We start from the raw sequence: 24,065 nt of genomic DNA on the forward strand, positions 1-24,065 counted from the left end.
CCACAATGGAGCAACCTCAGACCCTCCGATCCGTTTTCGACGATGCGAAGCGAGAAAAAACAGCATTGGAAACTCGTCCGGATACAAACTCCGACACCTACCGCAGCGATGTCAACGCGACAATAGCAAAGTTCGAAGAATGCCAGCGACTGGTGGGCGCGCTGTCGATGTTCAGCTCGAATGAGTTACTAGAAGATATTTCGACGGTCGATTTACAGTAATACTGTTCACAGTTTTCTCACGGCTTGCTGATACTAACTCCTTATCTCTTGTGATAGGTACCTGACGGTCGAATATCACATTGCGGAGCTTCTCCAAAGATCCTATAACTCAGATCGCGAATCCACATTACAACGAGCTTTGGGACAATATGAAAAATATCTGGCACGGTTGGAAGACTACGAACTTCTGAACTCGAACGATAAAAAGTTGTACGAGCGATATGTAGCGAATCCCTCCTCGTTCTCATTAACGCAAACGAACGACCCCGCTACTCGGAGAGAGGTGAAAATAACAAGGTTTAAAGAAGAGAAAGAGCTGAAGGAAAGACTAGAGGTTGGAACTCCCTTTATTTTGTGATTCTGGATACCGCTTACGTTAGCGCAAAGTACTATGCTCAGAACCAACAACGGTTGCAAAGTGACGAAGACGACGTACGGCAGCTTTACTTGGCGGAAACAAACTTATATACCCATCAGACCTTTCAATCGTTGGACCTTCTAGCACAAGAGCTTTCTATGTTGTCGGCAATTCGGAAGATGCCTCCAAGGCCCGATGACTCGCAACTACTTGATGCACGTGGGAGAAGCAGGGACGGTGCCGAAAACTATTCAGAGCGTTTGGATCCGCCAATATCTCAACTTCTCCAGGGAGGCAAACTAGGTCCAATCTTGAGCAAGGACGGGAAGCCATTACAACCTTTCACACTGCTCGATCGCCGTACGCAGCTTCGCGATGGTGTTTTCCGGCCAGGGCATAATTTGCCTACAATGACGATTGACGATTATTTGGAGGAAGAGAAGAGGCGCGGTGGCATAATCGAGGGAGGCGAGCCGGAACCAGTAGAAGTCGATGAGGATGATCTGGACAAGGCCGATGAAGAGACGATGAAAGCGCGGGAATGGGACGAATACAAAGAAGCAAACCCTCGAGGCTCTGGAAATACCTTGAATAGGGGTTAATTGTAATTCAGATTGGCATAAGGCATTCACATTTTGTCTAACTATGTACCATAATCCATCTATGTATGCACAGATCTTATACATCTGGTAATGCTGGTAGAAAGGAATGGGCATTGCGGGGGATAGCACTCTAGGCCTTGTTTTTCCCGCATAATCGAAGCCAATAACCTAAAGAATCAAGTTAAGGAGAGATTCCTTTACCTTAGACACAATCCTAAGTCAATTCAGAGACCGGCACCTTCAGTGGATTCTGCTTGTTGTGCTGAATTTCTTCAAGAATTTTGCCGGCCCCTTTAGCGACCAGTGCCTTGGCCACTGAGACACCAAACTCTTCTGCCGACTGAGCCGAGTCAACTGCTCCATCGATCTCGACCTCCGCATTCTCACTACCGTCCACGCTTACGACGACGGACCTCATTTTCAATTTCGATGACCCTTCGGTGCCATGGATCCACTCAGTTTCAACTCCTAGTGGAGCGCTGCAGCCACCTTCTAGGGTACGCAAAAGACTCCTTTCAGCTAAACAAGCATATGTTGTCTCTTTATGCCCAATGGTGCTCAGCATGTCCTCCATTACCTTGTCATCCTTGCGAATTTCGATACCCAATGCGCCCTGGCCAACGGCATACAGCATCCCAGCGTTCTTTGAATCCAAGAATTGGAATATCCGATCTCCAAGTTCCAAGCGTAGTAGCCCTGCAGCAGCAAGGATAAGGCATGTGTACGGGCTATCCTCTGCATCCAGTTTGGACAACCGAGTTCCAATGTTGCCACGGACGTCCATTATTTTCAGGTGAGGGTATTTTCGGGCAAGTTGGGCGGTACGGCGAATTGACGATGTGCCCACGACTGAGCCAGCCGGCATTTCAGCTAGGGTCATATTAGGTAGGCCCTTCTTAAGTACCAAGACGTCTCTCGAATCTTCCCGTTTCATCATGGGGCCAAGCTTGCAGGAAGATGGTAAAAGCGTGGGAACATCTGAGATACATTGCGGTCAGTTAGTCCAGAATAAACAAAAGTTGAAAATGACGGGAATATACCTTTCAATGAGTGCACGATAAGATCGACATGACCAGCTTCTAGTAGGTCCTCGAGCTCTTGTGTCCATAGGTTTTTAGTGTTGAAATCCCGAAGTGCAATGGTCGTATTCTGATCGCCAGCAGTTTCACGCGAGTGGATCTGGAAAGTATAATCTGGGTATTGTTCCTTGAGGGCTGCAAGGACGAGATCCGTTTGGAGAAGGGCGAGTTTGGACTTGCGCGTGCCAATTGTGAAGATCTTCTGAGACGCGGGGTCTGCGGAGGGTGGCGGGGCTTGAGTAGTCATTTTGGCGATTGGGAGTGGGATATAAGTTATAACAGAAGTCCGCGCGGCAATAAAAAGAGACAAAATGATGCCTTCTTCTGTAAAGGATATAATCAAGGGGGCTCGAAAGCGGCGGAGTGGCTGAAAAGGACGGATGATAGAAGCCGAGTTTGTCGACTGATTAATTGTACGGGAGATCCGCCCAGCGGTAGACGGTTCCGTGTATGATTTAATACGGGCCATGTGCGTCTGTTACGAGATATTACGCATATCTAAGCCGCAGCTTACCATGTGATACGCCGTCAATACACCGTGGAAACCCCGAGATAGAGGCGAATCGCCTCACTCAGTCGTCCCGACAGTCTTATGGGTTGAGCCATTTTGAGCGGAGGAGTATACGTTTGACAAAACTTGAGTGTAAACTTGGAATGAGTCGAGTTTGAATACATATCTATAAAACCCAAGTATTTTCCTCGCGTGAGAGACGATGGGTTCGTTCCTGCGGAGAAACTGACGTAACAACGAACCTCGGCTTCGGAACAGGCTTATCTCTCAGATCAATCCCCCAGAATCCCCGACGGACTCATCCACGGAGTTCTGGAACCTCTCGCCAACGACCTTATAAGCAACCGGCCCTCCGCCTCCAACCCCCGTCTTCTGACCTCCTCCACCCTCGAATTCCAACACCCCATAATCTTCGCCCTTTTTCGGACTTCAACCCTACATTTGCCACCTCTAGGCTAGCTTAACCATCTAGCCACCCAAGATGGGCTCCAACGGGGGTAAACCAACAAAGCTATCTTTGGTTCCGCTCCCCAAGGGTTCTGTCTTGCTACCCGGGGCGACCTTGCGAATTCCAGTCTCAAACCGGCCGGATCTTGCCAACCTCCTCTCCTCGCTGCTCGATCGCACCCATGCGAACAGGCGTCATGCGAACTCCATAACATTCGGTTGCGTACCCCTCTGTTCACCATACTTGACCAAGGATGGCCAACACGTAATCGATAACGGCGCGGTGAATGAAGATGCAAAGGAAGAATTCGAATCTATCGATGCCGGCCAAGCGAGGAAGGAAGATCTGTATCGTTACGGCACGCTCGGAAAGGTCATTGGTGTTCAACGTCGTGCCTACTCGGAGCCTCATCTACTGGTTCAAGGTGTGCAACGTCTTACAGTAAAACGCGTGCTGAAGGAACGCCCGTTCTTTGAGGCAGAGTGTATTTTCCACGACGAGAAAGGTGGGCTCCTTAATTCCCAACCTAATCCAAGTACAGTTACTCAGTATTAACCCTGAAATGTATAGAGCCAACACAGAACGATGCAGACATTGTAGGACTGTTCGAGCAACTAAGACATTTGTCGAGAGAACTTCTTACGCTACTACGGTATACCTCGTTGATTCCGAATTCAGGAGGACCCCGGTTGTCCCCCATCATCGCGCGCAAATTTGAGTTGATCATAACCAAGTCTGACTTGGGTCAGGCTGGAAGACTCGCAGATGTTATGGCCGATATTGCCGAGACTAACCTCGAGGAAAAACTTCGCGTCCTGGCAGCTCTGGATGTCAAAACCAGACTGGAAAGAGTAGTTGACATCCTGAGCAAGCAAAACCAGAACATTCGTGGCAATGTCAAATTCACCACGGTCTCGACAGATAGCGTTCCTCAAGGATCTATGGTCGATTTAGGCCAACTCGATCCTCGAATTCGAGAGCTACTATCCAAGCGTGGCATTTCCGGCGGTTCAGGGAACCCCCCATCCGGACTGGGGGGACGGAGCAATGACTCAGATGAAAAGGAGTCTAACGAGGTTGATGAGCTGCAGCAAAAGCTAAAAGATGCTCAGCTCAGCCCTGAGGCTCAGAAGATTGCTGACAAAGAACTACGACGGCTTCGGAAGATGATGCCAGTCAACCAGGAATATGGGGTAATCAGAACTTATCTTGAGAATCTTGCAGATATCCCATGGACCAAGGTGACTGAAGATAAGCTCGGCGCAGAGACTTTGAAACTTGCACGAAAGCAGCTGGATGATGACCATTACGGCTTGGACAGGATCAAGAAGAGACTGCTAGAATATCTTGCTGTTTTGAGACTCAAGCAAACAACAAATCAGGATATTGAACGCCAAATCGCTGCCTTAACAAGCGAGTTGGATAACTCTGGTGGGGATATTGAAAAGGATATTCCATCTTTACCTGAGTCGGATCGTGCTGCTATCGAATCGAAACTACATATGCTAACATCCAGGCGTATGACCGATAAATCCCCGATCCTTCTTCTTGTTGGCCCTCCAGGAACTGGAAAGACCAGTTTAGCGAGGTCGGTCGCCGCTGCTCTTGGTCGAAAGTTCCACAGAATATCTCTTGGTGGTGTTCGGGACGAGGCTGAGATCAGAGGACATCGAAGAACATATGTCGCTGCTATGCCTGGTTTGATCGTCAACGGCCTCAAGAAAGTTGGCGTCGCCAACCCTGTGTTCTTGCTCGATGAAATCGACAAAGTTGGCGGCGCTAATTTCCAAGGCGACCCATCTGCAGCGATGCTTGAAGTTCTGGATCCTGAGCAGAACCATACATTTGTTGATCATTACATCAACATCCCCATTGATTTGAGCAAGGTTCTTTTCCTTGCAACAGCAAACTCTCTTGATACAATCCCTGCTCCTCTTCTTGATCGAATGGAGACCATCCAGCTATCTGGTTACACAACCGTTGAGAAGAGGCACATTGCCAAGAGACATCTCATTCCCAAGCAGATCAGAGCAAATGGTCTTACAGATGGCCAGGTTGTCCTGTCAGACGATGTGATTGACAAGACTACAACTTCCTACACTCGAGAATCAGGCGTACGCAACCTCGAGCGAGAACTTGGCTCCATTTGTCGCTATAAAGCGGTTCAGTATGCGGATGCTGCAGACACTGCCAAGGTTGAGACGTACAATCCCGTGGTGACCGTCGATGACTTGGAAGAGATCCTCGGAATCGAGCGATTCGATGAGGAAATTGCCGAGAAACACAGCCGTCCAGGTGTCGTCACCGGTTTAGTCGCATATTCAAGTGGTGGGCAAGGAAGTATTCTATTCATCGAGGTCGCGGACATGCCAGGAAGTGGACGCGTTCAACTCACCGGGAAGCTTGGAGATGTCCTCAAGGAAAGTGTCGAAGTCGCCCTCACTTGGGTCAAAGCTCACTCTTTCGAACTTGGCCTAACCTCCGACCCTAACGAGGACATCATGAAGAGTCGGAGCTTGCATGTGCATTGCCCTTCGGGCGCCATTCCTAAGGACGGGCCCTCTGCTGGGCTTGCGCACACCATCGGGTTGATCTCACTATTCTCAGGCAAGGCTGTACCTCCCAAGCTCGCAATGACCGGTGAAGTCTCTCTTCGTGGACGTGTGATGCCCGTTGGTGGTATCAAGGAGAAGCTTATCGGCGCGCTGCGAGCGGGCGTAACCACCGTCCTTCTTCCGCACCAAAACCGAAAGGATGTCAAGGATATCCCTGAGGAAGTCAGCAATGGTCTTGAGATCATCTACGTCAAGTATGTCTATTTTCACCCTCGTGTTTGAGGGACATATTTACTAACTTCCAATTCTAGGCACATTTGGGAAGCCATTCGACACGTTTGGCCCGATGCGCACTGGCCCGGCCAGCATCACATGAACTTTGTCGAGAGCCGTTTGTAATATTACTTCCAGCCTGTTGCGCCGTCCTTTATCCTGTTTAGCCACCTTCCAACGTTTTATGTAGCCTTGATGTTTTGTTTCTCTTCTTTTCCCTCTGCACAGCTCCACTCTATATATAGCATCTGTTACCTTTGATATTGCAGCTTTACAATTATATATCTTTTATTACTTCCGGGTTCCTTCACGCTTTATCCGGTCGTTTTAGCTACACTCGGCTCTGGTACACTATGAAGCCACACACAGACACATATATATATGTTAATATGTATATTTATAAATCACAGATATAATACAAACATGACAGGGCAGTTAATACAGCACCAGAAAGAAAGCAACCCGTTAAACAAACGAATCCATAGAGACCTCATCCCAACCACAGAAAACCTATCATACTCCTACAAGCCTTTCTGAGGGTCTTCGTCCACATTTATCTTATGAGCTCCCCGAAAAAGGTCCCTTAGCCGACCCAACTGCCGGTCTGTCATAACTCAACCCCAAAGCCTGCCACGTAGGCCTCCATGGCTTTTCGCCGCTCAGCAACTTTTTGGCCTCTGCGTCAAACGCCTCACGAGACTCCTTGTCCGGCTGCATTCCCGCGTCTGGTCGTTGCGCTTTCTGGATCTGATCTTGGTATTTTGCGGCCTTGAAGAATTGGTCCTTCTCCCACCTACATCCCAACAAGAAAAAGAAACGTTAGTTAGGTGCGCAATGTCAACGCGTTAATTGCCATTCCTCCTCAAATTCCACAAAGACAAATATACATCGAATAAGGGGATAGACGTACGCATCCATGCTTTCCGGAGCCTCGGGCCAAACGAACGGCTCCTTCATCTCAACGGTCATCCTCTTTTTCGAGGTCGGCCGTCGTAACTTCCCGTATCCATATTTCCCTTGTGGTCTGAGGCGCGTAACCTTCTGTTGCTCAACATAGCTACGTATGCTGAGGACGCCAACTCCGTACAAACGTTGTAGGTAGTCGCGCATATCGAGCTTGTTGAAATTCAAGGGGACGTAAAACGAGGCATATCGGGGCGGGAGGAAGGGCGTTCGGATGAGAGCGACTGTAAAATTGGGACTATAATTTGTGCAAGATTAGATCAGAACTGAGATATTAAGTAGCAAGGCTCCCAGAGCTGGCGAAGGAACATACAGGTATATCTGCTTGCGCTGTGAAAGTGGTGCGTTCGGGGGGAGCCAGCCGGCGGGCTTCGCGAGAAACTTGGAGAATTTTCGAACCATTGTGGCAATGTTAATCCCGTATCAAGAGAGAATAGTTCTTGAAAAGGGGTATTGGAGTGTGGTTGTGTGTTTGTTGAGATTGGGTCAAGGTTCCCGGTCTTTTGAGATTGCGGAACTTTTGCAGATCAAAACTGCGTGGTTGGCCGCTTCACGGGCCGTAGCCGATTTTTATAGATCCTCCAGTATGTAAAGAGGTAGTGGTCTTAGGATTCTACGTTAATGTCAAGTTCGATCAAGAATGAGGAAGAAGAGAAAGAAATCTATATTTTTGGATCATGACAGTCATTAATATTAAATCATGTAATTGTTGTCCCATCAACCATCGCCGCCTAGATGCTAAGGAAGTTCATGACACATGCAATTCCTTCAGTTTTTGTGAACTCTCATCCAGACCATCGCGTTGCGAATCCCCGGAGATTATTGTGTCCTCTTTTACTTCTGTATCGCTTTGATTCTCAGAGTTGTCATCCTCCGACCCCGATCCCTCTGAATCTTCCTCGCTCTCGGCGCCTTCATCGTTTTCCTTATTGTCTCCGTCAGCACCAACTTCCTTCATATATTTTTCAAGCTCGCGTGCCATCTTTCGTGAGAATCCAGACGCTTCCACTTCAACATCAAGCCGCTTTCCGGGGTTTTTTAACAACTGTTTCTTCGCCTCGGAGAAGAACGGCCCTGGTACATCGCTCACAAAGTGGAACTTCCGTTGAAAGTATCGCTTGATGCAGTTCACGTCGCGATCGAAATACATTTCAGCATTGGCATGGTCAATAGATACCATCTGTGGAAAATCGATCAACACTGGGATCAATTTGAGATTTTCGTCGTCTTCCTCATCTTCGCGCGCCTTCCCTTTCCCCTTCGCTTCCGGATCCTCTACCTCCTTGATTAAAATGTTGAACTCGTTGAAATCTCCATGAATCAATCCATAACGGGCCAATCGCAGAATCATATCCATCAATTCAGAGTACAACAGAGCCGGATCGGGAACTTTCGAGATCTGCCGGAGCGGAAAGGCATCGATCAAACTCATCACGATCGTGTGTCTGTTCTGGGCAATAGGCTCCGGTACCGAAAACCCATTCTCTCCCAATGCCTTCATAAAGGCGTATTCTTTTATCGCGGCCAAGCGCGACATATACATCCATGACCCCGTGCTTCGATTTCGCAGGTAATCGCGGTTGGTCTTCACTGTTCGGAACGAAATACGACCAAGTCGATGGATTTTCAAAATTCGCTGTGTCCCCTTGTGGTTCGCAACAACTATAATATCCGATTCTTTTCCGACGCCGATCTGGTTGCCGACAGAGTATATGCATTTTTGCTTTTGGTGAGCATTGAGGGCCAAATAATCAAGACCGCCGTATGTGAGCCGGTATCCATCGTCTTCAGTAAAAGGACAGCAGCATTAGAAAATGAGTGACGGATATACAAGAGCCGCAGAAAAACATACATTTAGCGTTCTTCACTTTCGCAATCAGGTTTGTTTTCGCAAGGTTTGAGATCGAACGGTTCACGCCGCTACCGCCTCGCAGGCCGGAAACCTGGGCGATCAAAGGAGTCGGTACAACTTCATGGTTTTTGCTTCCTTGTTCGACCTGAATTAAAACACTCCTATGAGTTTCCGGTCTCTAAAAAAGCTGCGCCAAAAGGTCCCGGCAATGCGGGGGATATGAGGGGTGAAGAGGGCATACCGCTGCGAGCACACGGAAGTCTTCTGAAGTCAAGTAGCGGATGGCCTTGGGATCGAGCTTCATATCGAATGTCTCTGCTTCTGGAACTAGCGAGATAACTGGACAGGATATTGAGTTCTTTTGTCGTGAGGTCTTGTCGGGGCAATGATGCGGCAAAATTTAGGATTTCTTATCGCACGTGCCCTATACCCTAACGACGGATCAGGAAATGTTAGAGTTCTTATCTACGTGCAACATACGGAGTAACGCATCGGGGAAGAATGATATTGATATTACATGGACTACCCTACAAAAACGCAGACATTGGCAAAATCATATTTGTTCAGAAGATCATTTGTCTACTATACTTTCAGACTTTTCTGAATACATTAGACCTAAACTGTATAGGAGCGCTTGGCATTGCGCCGTCTCTATCTCACTAAATACTACCCGAAGAATACCAGTTGCTTAGGAGGAGCTTTCTTCTTCCCAGTCAGGATTCTAAAAATAGGTTAGGAGGGTTCATGTGCGATAAGAATGCAGAAATACGTGGAATTAACATACCTTGCGCAAGATAACCAGGCCTTCCAGGGTGCTGCTAAGAGGGATGTACTGCTCATCCTCTAGCTCTGCTCGCTCACCGTAAGAAAGTAGCACTGGTGTGCTCTGTGTCTGCCAGCCAGTAATCGTCTTGGGACGACCTGCCTGTCCAACGACATCAACAGCCTGACCCACGCGTACATTGACGGGAAGGGGTTGAAGGTCCTCGTCAAGCGTGACAAGGAATCGGGGGTACATGGCAGTGATGAGGAAGTAAAGGAGGTAGTGGTGTTCGCCGAGAATGAATTGCTTCGCATCGATCAATGACACGAGCACGGTAAGCAAACCAGCAGCCGATACTCGGCTTAGCACCTGGCGATCGGTGTGGAATGGGTTGAGTGTCATTGTGCCCTTGCCCATGTGCAGTAGGCCCTGAGCAATGCGGACCATAAACAAAGTGTTCTGATCGCGATGATAATAGCTGGCCAATTGCCTCAGAAGCTGTGCCAGACGCGAGTTCTTTGTACCAGCACCGCAGAGACCCATGGCAAAGATGGCATTGATCGCAACATCATTGTCGTTGTCGTGACTGTATCGGGATAACGTATCGTACACCTTCATCTGGGGGTTGCTAGGGCTAATCAGCCCCATGGCAAGGGGAACGGCTTTTCGAATGTTGCTGGCACCGTAGTGCATCAAGTGGCCGAACTGTCTCAGGATCATGTCTTGTCCAACATCTTCTCCCATGGCAATCAATGACAATCCCAACACGGCATAAGATTGAACAAGCTCATCGCCCTTCTTTTCATCACTTTCCTCAATAACGTCGTTGCAAATGTGGAGAAGCTCCTGCAGCTTCAGGACAGTGCCGGTACCCGCCCAAGCACATACGGAAGCGAGCACAGAGGTGGGTTTCGCCATGGGGTGATCGACCGCTTTGAGAATATCGAGGATCACATCAACTTCCTCCTGGCGACCGAAGTAAAGGAGCGCTAGACCAAGAGCCATGAAGCGAGTCCACTTATCCTTGAGGTGTTTTTGGCGCTCCTCATCCATGAGGGTGGTGGCGATCGCCTCGCTGACCTGATGATTAGAAGAGCCGACGAAGATAAGACCAAGTGAAACAGCCGCCATTGCAGAGAGTTGCATATCTAGAGATACATCCTCGACAATAGGCAACAGAACCTCGAGAAGTTCCTCCTTGTTTGAACCAGCGTATGCTAGACCAAGACCCATGATTGCAGCAACTCTCATTGGAACATTTTTCGCCTCCAAATTGTCGGTGTCGCTCAGAAGCGCCAACGCAGGATCTGAATCAATGCGCACACCTGAGTTAAGGATACCAATAGACAGTAAAGCACCGGCCTTGATTTGGTCCTCGGTAGCGTAGGTGTACTTATCGATTTTATCCAAGCCAATTTCGACGTCGCGATGGAGGAGCATACCCATCGAGGCGGTAGTGGACAACATGCCATCATCCTTTGTCTTCCAAACCCAAGGACCCTTGTCACCTTCAACAAGCATCATCTCATCGTTGCCAAATCCAGCGTTCGCGAATCCGTTGACGAAAGCGCTTGCGAGGTTGTGCCTGGCGGAGTCAACATTGGTAAGGCCTGCTCCTCGACTGCTTTCCAAATGTGTCTTGTAAATATCCTCTGGCATTATCGGGTCAAGGATGTTTAGTTCTTTCCCGAGCGACTTGAAGTGTTTTGGAATTGATGTGTTGTTCAAGCAATCCATGAAAGTTTGGTCTTCCTCGTCATCGCCCAGCTGGTCGAGCCAAATTTGTTGCCTGGAAATGAGGAAAGCCATCTGCTTCTTGAGTGACTGGTCCGACGTCGCGTTCAAATCGCTCTTGATGAGATCTACATCATTGAGGCGGATAGCAAGCACGATGGCCTTCGTGAGTTCCTTGTAGCGAACATAGATCTCGTGCGCCGTGCGAAGGAATTGTTGATCCTCCGGGTACGTGAGGAGGTTCACCATGCTGACCATATACAAACAAACTCTTGAGTAAGTGTTCTCATCAACAAATCGAGGAATTTCCTCAATAATCTCAAGCTCACTCAACAGGTCAACCGCGTCGGCTTCCGCATTATGGGTTAGGAAGTACGGGACCAGGGAGAGCGCAAGATCGATCAAATCTTGCACATCCTTCTCAGCATTCAACCTGTTTTGATACTCCTGTCCAATTTCCAATGCAAGATGTCTGACGTATTCGTGGCCCCACGAACCGAGATCTTCGGATTTGGCAAGGAGTCGATATTTGAGCGTCTCGAGTTTCTCTTCGTCACCGTACGTCATCCCAAGAACAGACAGCATATCCGCCAGAGAATCCTAGAAAGATATAATTCATCAGCTTCCGAGCCCAAATACGGCGCCAAATAAACCAACCTTTGTCGCACCAGCAGACCAGTTGTCGTAGAGGGCGGCCAAATCATCGTAGTGTGGTCGCAGGAACTTCAGAGGCTTCGGAACTGCCGTCATAGACGAGGTGGAGGTCTTGATAAAATTCTTGATGGCGTCCAAGGCGGGTGCGTAAAGGGAGGTATCTGGTTCCTAGAGTGCAACAATTCGTTAGCATCATAGATTGAATAGCAAGGCACGCCTCATCATCACACCTTTAACCGTTCCACGAGCATCTCGAGCTCGCTCTTTAGCTGTTGATCTTCTTCACTAAGTTCCTCTGCAAGAAGAAGAAATAGATCGTTAGACAACATTTGGCGACTGGGGACGAGAAAGGATTCTTGAAGATTCCTGTCTGACAACGTAGGAGCGACTTACCTTCCTCTGGGCCGTCATCCTTCTGTTTTCCGTCGGGTTGTGTCTTATCTTCAGGCTTGTCGTTCTTTCCTCCAGGAATGTCCTTAACATCATCAACCTTGCCCTTGCCCTTGTCGGCCGGAGCTGACCGCTCGCCTTCCTTCGCCATGTTCGATGGCTATCTGGCGTGAATGACCTGTGTTGGGGTGCGGGATGTGTGGACGGCGGAAGAGAGGTGGGGAGTGGTGAAATAAGATCACAGAGATATACAGGGAAGCAATCGGGACCCGGAGAAACTCAGTGATGGGGTGGGATATGATTCATAAGCTTGTTGATGGAAACAGAGAGCTCTGCCTCGTCGCCGCTCGGTCGTTGCGCCAGTGGAGCTCTATCGACTTATGTAATCCAGATTTGCCAAGACACAAACGCCGGGTTGACGTCACGTGTCAGCAATATCACGTGCTGGAACCGTATAGAAGGATCGTGCTTCAGGTGTTTACGTGAATATAATAAAGCGTATAGCTTAAGTATATCATTAGATATTATATATAATGTGGTATATAATATGGCGTGCATTTGCCCCGGACGTGTTCAGTCTTCGCAGAACAAGTCTTCCGTGGCAAAACCGACCCTCGAACCATCTGCGCAATTCCCATACTGCACCTTGAACTTTTCCCGGTACTCCTCCATTTCTTGATTAAATAGAGATTCTGACATTTCATCTCCTCGATATGACAATATGGGTAGGCGGGTGAAATCGGGTAGCTCCAGTGAAAACGTGTCGAGAAGAGCCATTAGAGTAGAAGCCTTGCTTAGCGGTCTCTCAGGAGCCGAGGACTCCCGAAAAGCTCTAGAAATAGAAACTTCGTCGTCCGGGAAGAATTCCTCTGGTGGCTGGGACAGCTCGTTGTGGAAAGTTGCGAGTGATAACCGGCCTTTATCAGAAAAAGCCGGATAGAGTAGATAGTATCCATTCGCACGAAGGAGTTCCAGTAGGGGTTCCATAAAGGCAGGATACACCTTGGAGATAATTTTTTCTTCCAGAGGGCCGCCAGAACCTGCTTCAATAGCCGCAAGCCGCTGGCTGAGAAAATAATGTAATTCGGCCCACTTGTCACCAAAATATAACGCAGCGTTGCTATTAGGAGCCTGCCATAAGAACAAAGGCAGTGCGTCTGGAGAGTTGTGGTTCAAAAATCGTGTATTGTCAATTCGGAGTTGTTTAGAATCTTCGACGTTGGTGAAACTGAAAGGTGATGATGGAAGTTCTAACGAGATTCCCATCAATCTGGAAGATAGCATGATCGACCGGGTCGAATATCTGTACTTTAGCATGGTAAACATCAAGTAATGATAGAATGATGATGCTAGCTCCATGTCTGGTGAGAGTACAAGAACATGCGAGAGAGTGGGGTCTCTTGGATAGAAAGCCTCAACCGCGCGTACAGAGGCCTCCTCGGGGCTTATCCGACGTGATCGGATCCGTCGGCGAACGGTAACCCTGCTAGACGTATTGGGCAACCATTGCATGCCCTTCAGAAACCGTAGAAGTTCGGAATCAACACGAGAAGGTAGCTCAATCGTTAGACTTGGACTGAACCCAAGAAAATCGGCATGTTCTAGGGATTTGATTAATCTTATGATAGACCCAGCGGAGTTAGGAGCCGCATAAATGAGGAATTCGACATGTATATCATTCCAGTCTATTTTCGGCATGTTAGCATGGGGGATATAGTAGAACGCATTGATGGCACGATACTTACTTCGAAGAGCATGGCCATCAATAGTAGCCATCCACATGAGCTCTCTTGCCGCGCGAGGCAGGGCAATATGTGATATTCCAAGGCTTTGAGATTCTCGTACACCTCGTGTAAAAAATGGATCTTCCAAGAGCTCTCCTTGTGTTATCAGAACTTGCGGTCGAAGATATGCCTTAATGTAGGGTAGTGCAGTAGCTACGGCTTGCTCCATGCGGCCATCCGTTGACCACTGAGCATAATCGGGGCGAGCATCTACGGGAAATACTTATATTAGCAGGTTACTCGGCAGAGCCATAAGGTACAATAGAACTCACCATGCCAAGTGATTGGACAATTCACATCGTCCAAGCCGTTGACTAGCTGTATCCCCTCAATAGAGATATCGTCTCTTCCCATCAATACGAAGTGTATTGTATCCAGCTTCTCATTTGCCATGCGACATGCAAGAGGCAAAAGGTCTGACACGCTTCCCAAGCTCCCAGCTGCAAATACTGTTGCGTTGAAAGGACTCTTTGCAGGATGATTCCGGAAAGGTTTCAGACTCTTCCCTAGGTCGGAAAAGTGCAAGTTCCCTTCATAATATAAATTGTTATTATCTCCGGTATCTTGCCGGCCATGTGAGGGAGGATCAGACTGAGCCGTTGTCGGAGGAAGAGGTCTATCAGGCACGATATGCTGTGATGGCGCGAATCTAGACTTCGGCCGATCCCTAGCGGGGCCAACGTCTGTTGGCATATTCTTAAAGAACACAAAGAGCAAATATAATATCACGGGAATGAGGAGCAGACGACGGCGTCGAGGAAGTTTCCACAACTCTGGCTGCCATCGCTGCCCCGCACGGGCATGGGGCCTGTGGTCGTCATCTTTCTTCCCATGCTCTTCATCGCCTGGGAAGAGCCGTTTGAAGGGCAACATGGTTTAGGCATATGAAGAGCAGCCCCCAGGGAGCTTGAAGATAGCAGAATTTCATTGATGAAGAGACTTGCAGCGAGATTCAATTACGAAAGATATGGCTGAATACGAATAGATGGATGATTGCAGTCCAACGTTTTCGGCGGAGGGCGGCTTTATCCAAGGCTGGGGAATGGAGCTCCACCTCCAGGCCCACTTTTGAGCATGGATGTTCCCGCCAGCTAATCTGCCTGAAAGCTCCATTGTCACTTCACTCTCCCAAGATTTAAGCCATGCTGTTACGAAAGAACTTGATGATACATTTAGAAATTCCCGAAGAAAGCTGCTACTCTTTGTGGAAGGAAATACAATCTAACGTTGTCAGCACAGTACAGTAGTCTATGTACGCGCTTTACGGACCAATCGAGGTTAACACGAATGATGTCGGTCTATGTTAAGCCAGGCTCCGCAAAGAAATATATCGTTCGCATACCGAGGGTATTAGCTGTATCCCACTCATCCATCACGATGTTCCAAGTTGTTCGGGCATGCTGTTGTATATGGTGGGTCGGCGTATCATTTATCCGCAATTTCCTTCGAGGATTATCTCCGAAACGGATCCATATCATCGAACCTGAGCATCTACAAACTGCACGCAGGTCCGTCTGGAATATCAAAATTTGGGCTTCTGCCCCATCAGTCATGCTCGTTATTTTATAAGCAACATCGGCCTTGTAAATGACCTCAGGGAGTGACGGAAATTATCTGTTCAACCATGGAACCTGAAATGGATATTGATATCCCCGAGTCTCGGGGCACGAAGCGGCCTATTGATGATACCGCGGACGCTCGCAAACCTAAAAAAATCAGAGTGAGCTATGTTCTCCCAAATATCTGGACAATCAACTGACTCATCGAATGGGCTCTGGATCCGGATGTTGTGAACAAAATTGCAGCCGGAGAAATTATCGTGGCTCCTATGCACGCGCTGAAGGAGTTAATAGAGAATGCGGTTGATGCAGGATCGACATCAATCGAAATTCTTGTGAAGGAAGGGGGTCTTAAACTTCTTCAGATTACCGATAATGGCCACGGAATTGAAGTATGATAGACTTGTGTAAACCGTAATATGCTTGCTAATTTGATCTCACAGCGAGACGACCTTCCCATTCTCTGCGAGAGATTCACAACCTCCAAACTGAAAGAGTTTGAGGACCTTACGTCAATAGCCACATACGGGTTTCGTGGCGAGGCGTTAGCTAGTATCAGCCATATTGCCCATCTAACTGTAACCACCAAGACGGCCGAGTCAAGCTGTGCATGGAGGGCTCATTATGGAGACGGGAAGCTAGTTCCTTCCAAACCAGGGCAAAGCGCCGCCCCAAAAGCCACCGCGGGCCGAGGAGGGACACAGATAACAGTGAGCAAAATTAGTACGCTTTCGAGGCTAGCCACGTATCTAATTGGAATAGGTCGAGGACCTGTTCTATAATGTGCCAACTAGACGCCGAGCATTCCGTTCAGCCAGTGAAGAATACGCAAAGATCCTGGACGTAGTTGGCCGCTATGCGGTACACTGCTCTGGCGTCGCTTTCTCGTGCCGCAAACATGGTGATGCGGGCGTCAGCATTTCAACGGCACTTGCTCTAAATACCACTGACAGAATTCGTCAAATTCACGGAAGCGCGGTGGCGAACGAACTGGTCGAGTTCAGCATCAAGGACGAGAAGCTGGGTTTCTCTTCATCTGGATTGGTGACGAATGCAAACTACCACGTTAAACGAACCACTATTCTTCTCTTCATTAACCATCGCGCAGTCGAGTCTACCCCAATTAAACGAGCCGTGGAGCAGACATATGCCAGTTTTTTACCAAAAGGTGGACATCCTTTTGTCTACATTGACCTCGAGATTGAACCACACCGGCTGGATGTAAACGTCCATCCTACAAAACGGGAAGTAAACTTCCTAAACGAAGATGAAATTATCGAGAGTATTTGCGCGGAAATCAGGACGAAGCTGGCGCAAGTCGACTCCAGCCGAACATTCTTAACCCAAACACTCCTCCCTTCCGTACAGGCTCTTGGACCCTCAGCCCAAGAGCCAGAGACGGGACCAAAAACACCAGCGGCCAGCAAAAAACCGTACGAGAACAACCTAGTACGCACCGACTCCCGCGTACGCAAAATAACTTCCATGTTATCACCTGCGACGCACCAAACCACCACGACAGAGGGCACTGACGCCGAACCCACCGCTCAGACCGTTCTCGACGAAGGCTTCCATTACGACACAACCGACCGCGAACCCCTCAAAATCGTTCTGACATCTGTGAAGCACCTCCGGGCAACAGTCCGCAATTCAATGCACAACTCACTAACCGAAACCATCGCATCCCACACCTACGTAGGCCTCGTTGACGAACAACGCCGCATCGCAGCCGTTCAATCAGGTGTGAAACTCTATCTCGTAGATTACGGCATGTTCTGCAACGAATTCTTCTACCAAGTCGGCCTAACAGACTTCGGAAACTTCGGCACAATCAAATTAGATCCAGCCCCCAAAATCGTAGATATCCTCCGCATAGCGGCAGATGCGGAATGCGAAGCCGTCACCAGCGATAATACCCAGCAAACCGAGGAAGAACGCTCAATTTTCTCCAACGCCCCCGAGATCGTCGCGAAGACACTGGTCGATAGACGAGAGATGCTCAGCGAGTACTTTTCCATCCACATCTCAGATGATGGCCATCTCCTCACTATCCCGCTTTTGCTAAAGGGTTACTTGCCCTGCTTGGGAAAGCTGCCGCGGTTCCTCCTCCGTCTTGGGCCATATGTTGATTGGACGAGCGAGCAGGAGTGTTTCCAGACGTTCTTGTGGGAACTCGCGTCGTTTTATACGCCGGAGCAGCTACCCAGACCGCCTGGGAAAGAGCAGCAGCAGGGCAATTCGGAAGGAGACCCTGAAGATACAGAGGATGAGCTTGTCAGAAATCGTCGAGCGCAAATGGTGCGCATGCTGGAACATGTTGTTTTCCCGGCTCTAAGGGCCCGGCTGGTTGCTACTGCTAGGTTGCTGAGGGGTGTTGTGGAGGTTGCGGATTTGAAGGGATTATATAGGGTCTTTGAACGATGTTAAAGGAGTAAATTTGCATGAGTAGATACCAATTTGAGTTACTGATCAGACGGTTGCTGAAATGTGTCAAACATTAGATTTAATGGGAATATTGGAGATATCAAGTCGATTAGTAGCCCCCGAGAAAACTAACGCCAAAGAGGATATCCCAGGGTAGATCACGAACAATGAAAGGGCCAAACGCTGTGGGTGAATAAACATAGCTATGGTAAAAACGTTGAGAGTGGAGGAAATGCAAGCCAAAATGCAAGCCATAGTAAAGAGCGCAGTGGTATCAAGACGATAAATAATCAGCATAATAACTAGTCTGTGACTGAGTATCCCAGCCTGTCATTTGATTCGAGTACTCTGAGAGAAATTTCAATTAGCCAAATGAATTCGAGAGGCCGATGGGAAAGTACGGGTTATTGACTTACGAGTACTGTTTCGTTAATGTCCCCTCACCACCCTTGGAAAGGTCGATGCTGAAAACGTAAAAGTTGCCGTCACTCGTGACTACCATTACCTGGGGTGTGTTGCTACTCATTGCGACGACACTCCGTAAGGGGCCAGCATTTGGGTTTTGCGCGATACCCTGGTTAGGCTTCGGAATTTTGAACCAGGCAAAGTCGCGAGCTGGCTCCCACATCTCGCTTACGCCTTTTGGCAAGTACCCTCCAACTTTGGCAGCGAACACACCACTGACGTTTTGTGAAGTGCGACGGAGCATGCCCATCAGTGTCCCGTTATGCTTTCTGCCTGATAGATCCGAGGATCCGAGCTCCTCGTTCGCGTTGTCCTCGTCCGGAGACTGGCTGAGCGAGCTGAAGCTTCGTCGACGTCCTGTAGGCGGGGAATATGTTGACGAGCCTTCTTGAGGTGGCTGCTGGGATGGGGGTGCAAGCTTGAAAAGGTGGATCGTTTCAGTAGATGATGAAACGCAAAGGAGGGTCGATGTTGTGTTGAAAGACATGCTGAATATTCTCGACGGTATCGAGCCACGTCGGAATTGATACAGTTTGTGACCGTCCGGTACGGAAAATACTCGGATGATGGTTCCCTTGTCTGATGCAGTGGCGATGAGCGTACCATCACCATTCAGTGTAATGCATGCCAGTGGTGATCGATGCGCTTCAATCACGTTGATGGCCTCTAACTTCAGGGTGTCGAATATTAAGACCTCGCCACTTGTTGGGGACACATGAGTACTCCCAGGTGGAGCGTGAGCTGGAGCGTTCAAGGAAGGGGCGGCCTTTTGGGGGAGAGGGTATGCAAGATAACAATTATCAGACGACGGCGACAAAGCGCATAGTGCTGTGAATAGTCAGACTGGAGTTACGCTTGGCTGGGCGCAGCAAAGGCTTACCATTCGGGTTCGGCGATGTCTCGATCGTGTATAATAACTTCATGGTTTGAATGTCGTACAGGTATATTTGGTCCTCTAGGACAATAACAAGTCTTTTTCTATTCAGCTTGACGGCCAAGACGGTTGTTGGGAATGTTAATTCGCATATCGTAGATTGTCGCTATAATTCGGATGACAAGTTAATCATGTGTCAATCCCACAGGAAGCCGGACGACGATATTGCTCGTGGGCCTCGAGGTATGGAATTAAGAGCTATAATACGGCATTAAAAACGAGGGGAGAATCCTACGAACCTTGGTGTTTGTGATCTGAAGACGACGGGGTGAAAGAATTAAGGCCACTAGAGAGGTCGAAAACAGCATCTCGATGATGGCGATGTTCCCCTCTTTTGTCTCGTAACTTTTGGCGAAGGGATCTGTCGTAAATATACGGAAGCCCTTGGAAGTCGCTATTTCGTGTCAAGAAATGTCTCAGAAGCGCGAGCAAGAACCGTCTTTCTTACCTACAGCCAGGTAGCTATAGTCCTGGTTAAACGTCACGAAGTTCATCGTCATCTTGGCGGTGACTCGATGCGGCTCACGTCACAGCTCAGATTTGTTCTAATAGCGGTCTACAGAAGCCTCCACGTAGGTATGTCGCGAAATTATGGGACGGAAGAATAGGCAGAGAAAAGGAAAATGACATAGAGGCGGGCTTTGGTCCTAGAAGCTTAGAGTGGAGGGGTTCGGCTGCGCCCATCACAGGGTCCGAAGTGCCAGGAACAGTCAGCTGTCGCCACGCATTACCTGTTGCGCTCTCACTCGCTGTTTTGTCGCGTCGCGTCTTGGTTCTGTATGTTGTGCAGGTTCGCGATCGGAAGCCGACCATGTATGGAGGAGAGAAAGCCAGCTGCTGCTGCTCGAGCGGCTGCCGAGGAACTCAAGATCGCCGCCTTTTTTTACCGCAACTTGGCGCTTATCGCGGCAGCCGATTTCGGACGCTTGGACCACTTTCAATCGATCGATTCCATCCCGCTTTTTTTTTTTTTTTTGCTAAGACCTTATCCAGCTTCAACCCCACCACCCGAGAACAGGCGGTTGTGCGTCGCCATGACTCCTTCAAAACAGCCTGCCAAAAGGGCAGTTCCTTCGAAAGCAGAGAAGTCGGCAGATCTGGTCATGGGGGTAAGTGCTTCGTTCTGAATAGATTGACCCACAGTTCGTCGCAGCCTAACATTCATTCTACTCTCAGACGAACAACAGCAGTATAGTTTCAAAAAGAAGCGTCGAAATGTTGTACTACCGCGAACCCCATTTCTTCCGATCCTTCGTCAAAAAGCCCCAGAGACGTGCCCCTTTGATAAACCGTGGATACTGGCTTCGGATGCACGCCATGGAGGAATCCGTACGGCGCTTCATGAGGGAACCATCAAATAAGCCCAAATTTGTCCTTAACTTAGGATGTGGATTGTGAGTCGTAGATGAGAATACCCGCCGAGGAACAGCACGCAGGACGAGAGCCGTATACTAAGAGCAGACGCGTAGTGATCCCCTCCCATTTATCCTCCTCAATTCGGACCGCTATTTATGTAGCCAAACAACATTCGTGGATATTGACTATGAGAAACTCATGCTCAATAAAAAGGCAGCGATCCAGAAAGCAGACGCTATCAAGGACCAGCTGGAGAATGTAGAGTTCAACTCCGATGAGAGCGCCGTGCAAATCCGCAGCAGGCAATACGTTGCTGTCGGTTGTGATTTAAAGAACCTGGATAAGCTGGATCAGGTCCTCAAGACCGAGATCCTCCCGGCCGACTGCGCCATCCTTTTCCTTGCTGAAGTGTCTCTCACTTATATGGACGTTAAATCCGCCAACGCGGTTGTCAATTGGGCTTCGAGACTGAGCGATGGTTAGAAAAGCCTCGCCCTACATAACTATATTGCTAGACAGCTATGGCTAACCACACGACGTTAATAGATTGCCAATTCTGCATTCTCGAGCAATTCTTCCCAGACGGCCCTGATCACCCGTTCGCGTTGACCATGATGAAACATTTCGGTAAGCTCGGAGCACCTCTGTACTCCATCCACGAATATCCCTCCTTGGCCGACCAGGAGCGGCGCTTCACGGAATCCGGGTGGGCGCATGCACATGCACGCAGCCTTTGGGACCTGTGGTCAGACGACGAGTTTGTGAGCAGCTCGCTCAGGGCCTCGTTGGATTCCGTTGAGGTATTCGATGAATGGGAGGAATTTGCACTTTTTGCGTCACACTATTTCCTTTTGCATGCTTCCACGAGATCCGGACCCGAATCTAGCGCCGTATCTCCCAGATACGAGATGGGCAACAAGTCAGGCGAATTCAAGATCATCCCGAACTGCAGTTTGCCCACTAGTCAACGGAGATTTGGTGCCTTAGTTTTTGGGGACGAGGGCATCCTTGGCCATCACTCTGGGTTGGGACCGCAAACGCGACTCGCGGATACTGATTTATACTCGACGTCGAAAGAGAGCACTGGAACCTCCATCCCTTTTCCCCCTCCTCGCGATGTACCGGCGCGCATGTGTCATACTTTAACCTGCTTCAGTGACAGCGGTGATTGTTTGCTTGTTGGGGGTCGAACCTCACCAGCCGCAGCACTCCAGGATACCTGGGTGCGCAAGAACGGCGCGTGGCGTGCAGAATCCAACCTTCCAGTCGGTCGGTTCCGACACTGTACAACAAAAGTTACAGTCGACGGCGGTTGTGTCCTTATATACGGTGGAAAGACCAGCGATGGTACGACTTTAGACACGTGGCTCCTCTGGAATGATAATGGGAAAGGATGGCAAACAGTCGAAATCAATGACCCCTTGACTGTGCCCAAGCCCCGCTTCGGTGCATGTCTGGGCAATATAAATGGTACATCAGGAGTACTTTTTGGTGGCATTGGAACGGATGGCACTATACTAGAGGATTTCTGGACCTGGAAATTACACAAGCGGTCCGACGGATCTATCTTCTTGGAGCTAGCTGACCAAACCGAAAGCATGCGAAAAATTTCTCCGGAGTACGAGGTTCTTCCACGATTTGGGGCTACAGTGACTTCTGCCTCGTGGGGGTTGGTGGTGGCTGGTGGTATCATTCCCCGGCGTATCGTCCCATCCCACTGCGAGATTCTGCTCCTTGACTCGTCGGAACTGCTCAAGTGCATTGAAAGCGGCTCTTCCATAGGCACATCCGTTCTATCCACGATAGGGCTTAGCTCTGCTTTCGGCGGACGGCGACCCTTACTAGTGGGCCACGCATCATGCGAGGTCACCCCTACACAGGTCCTTTTCCTAGGTGGTGGTGCTGTATGCTTCTCTTTTGGAACATTTTGGACAGAGGGTACCTGGATTTTAACTGCAGCTGACTCCTCACTTGAAAACAATTGGACTGTCGTCCGTGCCGAAAACGCGCAGCCTGCAAAAGCAACTGCCAGTGAATCTACGAAAAAACGCAGGCCCAAGCCGAAGAACTATAAATCCACCACCAAAGTGGCACCTATTCCTCGAGTCAAAGTTGAGACAGCCGATGGGTTCCAGCAGATACTCGACAAGGGCCAGCCTGTGGTCATTGAGGGCTCGGAAATTGGGCCGTGCACTGAACTCTGGACTAAAGACTATCTCGTCAACGCTGTTGGCAGTGACCGTAAGGTAGGTTGTTCACACGATCTTCTCTCCATCCCTGCCCCATATTCAAGGCGACTGCCGCTAACAAGAGATAATATAGGTGGTAGTCCACGAAGCCGAAACAGATAACATGAGTTTCCAAACGAAGAACTTTGCGTACACCACCAAGGAATTCGGAATCTTCATGGATGAGGTGCACGCCGGTGGCCGACAATATCTCCGAAGCATTTCCGCTAAACAACCCGCCAAGCTTCCGGCAAATCTGGCTGAGGACTTCCCCGGTCTTAAAAATGACTTTCGGTTGCCGGAAGTGCTGTCGACCGTTGTCGAGAATTCACACAGTTCGCCCTTGAGGATATCAGGGCCTGTTACTCTGTGGCTTCATTACGACGTAAGTTTCCGAATAGCCATGTATTTGAGAAAGAACGAAATTGAAGCAGACATTAACCCCTTATCTAGGTAATGGCAAATGTCCTTTGCCAAATCCAAGGAGAGAAACGACTCATACTTTTCCCACCAACCGATGTGCAACACCTTGATGTTCCAGCTGGGGCATCGAGTTCTAATATAAACATATTCCAGGACCGTGCAGACGGGTCTATAGCTTCAATTCCGCACACTACACCCCACGAAGCGCGTCTCGAGCGTGGTGACATTCTCTTCATCCCGCCACTTTGGCTGCATACTGCTGCGCCAACAGGAGATGTGAGCGTAGCAGTGAATGTTTTCTTTCGCAATCTGTCGCAAGGTTACGCGAGTGGTCGAGATGTCTACGGAAACCGCGATGTACAGGCCTATGAGAAGGGGAGAAAGGACATAGAGAAAATAAAGAAGTCCTTTGGTGATATGCCGCCAGACATGGCGCGATTTTACCTCCTGAGGCTTGCGGATGAAATGCAGGAGATGGCTGAACAGTAG

The 24,065-nt window shown here is 49.1% G+C and overlaps 10 protein-coding genes across 10 annotated transcripts; 4 read left to right on the forward strand and 6 right to left on the reverse strand.

The window, feature by feature from the left end:
• Positions 1 to 5: 5 nt before the first annotated feature.
• Positions 6 to 1,181, forward strand: ASPSYDRAFT_144844 (uncharacterized protein; the record flags this gene model as incomplete). The annotated part of the gene is made up of 3 exons (XM_040841474.1): positions 6 to 217; positions 279 to 555; positions 609 to 1,181. The coding sequence occupies 3 exons, from the start codon at positions 6 to 8 to the stop codon at positions 1,179 to 1,181; spliced, it is 1,062 nt and encodes a 353-aa protein (XP_040705802.1).
• Positions 1,182 to 1,395: 214 nt separating this feature from the next.
• Positions 1,396 to 2,551, reverse strand: ASPSYDRAFT_65213 (porphobilinogen deaminase; the record flags this gene model as incomplete). Its single annotated transcript, XM_040850308.1, has 2 exons — positions 2,222 to 2,551; positions 1,396 to 2,159 (listed from the first exon to the last, which is right to left on the reverse strand). Exons 1-2 carry the CDS (start codon positions 2,505 to 2,507, stop codon positions 1,396 to 1,398), a joined length of 1,050 nt encoding a protein of 349 aa, XP_040705803.1. The 5' UTR covers positions 2,508 to 2,551.
• A 330-nt stretch (positions 2,552 to 2,881) lies between these two features.
• On the forward strand, positions 2,882 to 6,173 carry ASPSYDRAFT_128917 (putative LON domain serine protease; the record flags this gene model as incomplete). Its single annotated transcript, XM_040840513.1, has 3 exons — positions 2,882 to 3,724; positions 3,790 to 6,028; positions 6,086 to 6,173. Exons 1-3 carry the CDS (start codon positions 3,253 to 3,255, stop codon positions 6,171 to 6,173), a joined length of 2,799 nt encoding a protein of 932 aa, XP_040705804.1. The 5' UTR covers positions 2,882 to 3,252.
• A 432-nt stretch (positions 6,174 to 6,605) lies between these two features.
• On the reverse strand, positions 6,606 to 7,412 carry ASPSYDRAFT_54946 (mitochondrial 54S ribosomal protein uL23m; the record flags this gene model as incomplete). The annotated part of the gene is made up of 3 exons (XM_040848945.1): positions 6,606 to 6,840; positions 6,958 to 7,248; positions 7,324 to 7,412. The coding sequence occupies 3 exons, from the start codon at positions 7,410 to 7,412 to the stop codon at positions 6,606 to 6,608; spliced, it is 615 nt and encodes a 204-aa protein (XP_040705805.1).
• A 243-nt stretch (positions 7,413 to 7,655) lies between these two features.
• Positions 7,656 to 9,229, reverse strand: ASPSYDRAFT_40575 (protein kinase RIO2). Its single transcript, XM_040846108.1, has 3 exons — positions 9,104 to 9,229; positions 8,863 to 9,007; positions 7,656 to 8,795 (listed from the first exon to the last, which is right to left on the reverse strand). The coding sequence occupies exons 1-3, from the start codon at positions 9,164 to 9,166 to the stop codon at positions 7,759 to 7,761; spliced, it is 1,245 nt and encodes a 414-aa protein (XP_040705806.1). The 5' UTR covers positions 9,167 to 9,229; the 3' UTR covers positions 7,656 to 7,758.
• Positions 9,230 to 9,550: 321 nt separating this feature from the next.
• ASPSYDRAFT_54948 (proteasome regulatory particle base subunit RPN1) lies at positions 9,551 to 15,060 on the reverse strand (the record flags this gene model as incomplete). Its single annotated transcript, XM_040848946.1, has 8 exons — positions 9,551 to 9,583; positions 9,647 to 11,959; positions 12,017 to 12,181; positions 12,244 to 12,308; positions 12,407 to 12,563; positions 13,049 to 14,088; positions 14,149 to 14,397; positions 14,460 to 15,060. 8 exons carry the CDS (start codon positions 15,058 to 15,060, stop codon positions 9,551 to 9,553), a joined length of 4,623 nt encoding a protein of 1,540 aa, XP_040705807.1.
• Positions 15,061 to 16,015: 955 nt separating this feature from the next.
• On the forward strand, positions 16,016 to 18,173 carry ASPSYDRAFT_85698 (mismatch repair ATPase MLH1; the record flags this gene model as incomplete). Its single annotated transcript, XM_040851550.1, has 3 exons — positions 16,016 to 16,138; positions 16,190 to 16,456; positions 16,509 to 18,173. The coding sequence occupies 3 exons, from the start codon at positions 16,016 to 16,018 to the stop codon at positions 18,171 to 18,173; spliced, it is 2,055 nt and encodes a 684-aa protein (XP_040705808.1).
• A 32-nt stretch (positions 18,174 to 18,205) lies between these two features.
• On the reverse strand, positions 18,206 to 18,573 carry ASPSYDRAFT_604305 (uncharacterized protein). Its single transcript, XM_040849853.1, has one exon. The coding sequence runs from the start codon at positions 18,465 to 18,467 to the stop codon at positions 18,237 to 18,239; it is 231 nt and encodes a 76-aa protein (XP_040705809.1). The 5' UTR covers positions 18,468 to 18,573; the 3' UTR covers positions 18,206 to 18,236.
• ASPSYDRAFT_143043 (phosphoinositide binding protein ATG18) lies at positions 18,473 to 20,069 on the reverse strand (the record flags this gene model as incomplete). Its single annotated transcript, XM_040841304.1, has 5 exons — positions 18,473 to 18,518; positions 18,587 to 19,463; positions 19,516 to 19,675; positions 19,809 to 19,963; positions 20,018 to 20,069. 5 exons carry the CDS (start codon positions 20,067 to 20,069, stop codon positions 18,473 to 18,475), a joined length of 1,290 nt encoding a protein of 429 aa, XP_040705810.1.
• Positions 20,070 to 20,603: 534 nt separating this feature from the next.
• On the forward strand, positions 20,604 to 24,065 carry ASPSYDRAFT_85700 (tRNA methyltransferase PPM2; the record flags this gene model as incomplete). Its single annotated transcript, XM_040851551.1, has 6 exons — positions 20,604 to 20,678; positions 20,746 to 20,963; positions 21,039 to 21,403; positions 21,472 to 23,171; positions 23,248 to 23,538; positions 23,607 to 24,065. 6 exons carry the CDS (start codon positions 20,604 to 20,606, stop codon positions 24,063 to 24,065), a joined length of 3,108 nt encoding a protein of 1,035 aa, XP_040705811.1.

This window comes from Aspergillus sydowii (assembly GCF_001890705.1).
Source record: "Aspergillus sydowii CBS 593.65 unplaced genomic scaffold ASPSYscaffold_2, whole genome shotgun sequence".
Classification (NCBI taxonomy): domain Eukaryota; kingdom Fungi; phylum Ascomycota; class Eurotiomycetes; order Eurotiales; family Aspergillaceae; genus Aspergillus; species Aspergillus sydowii.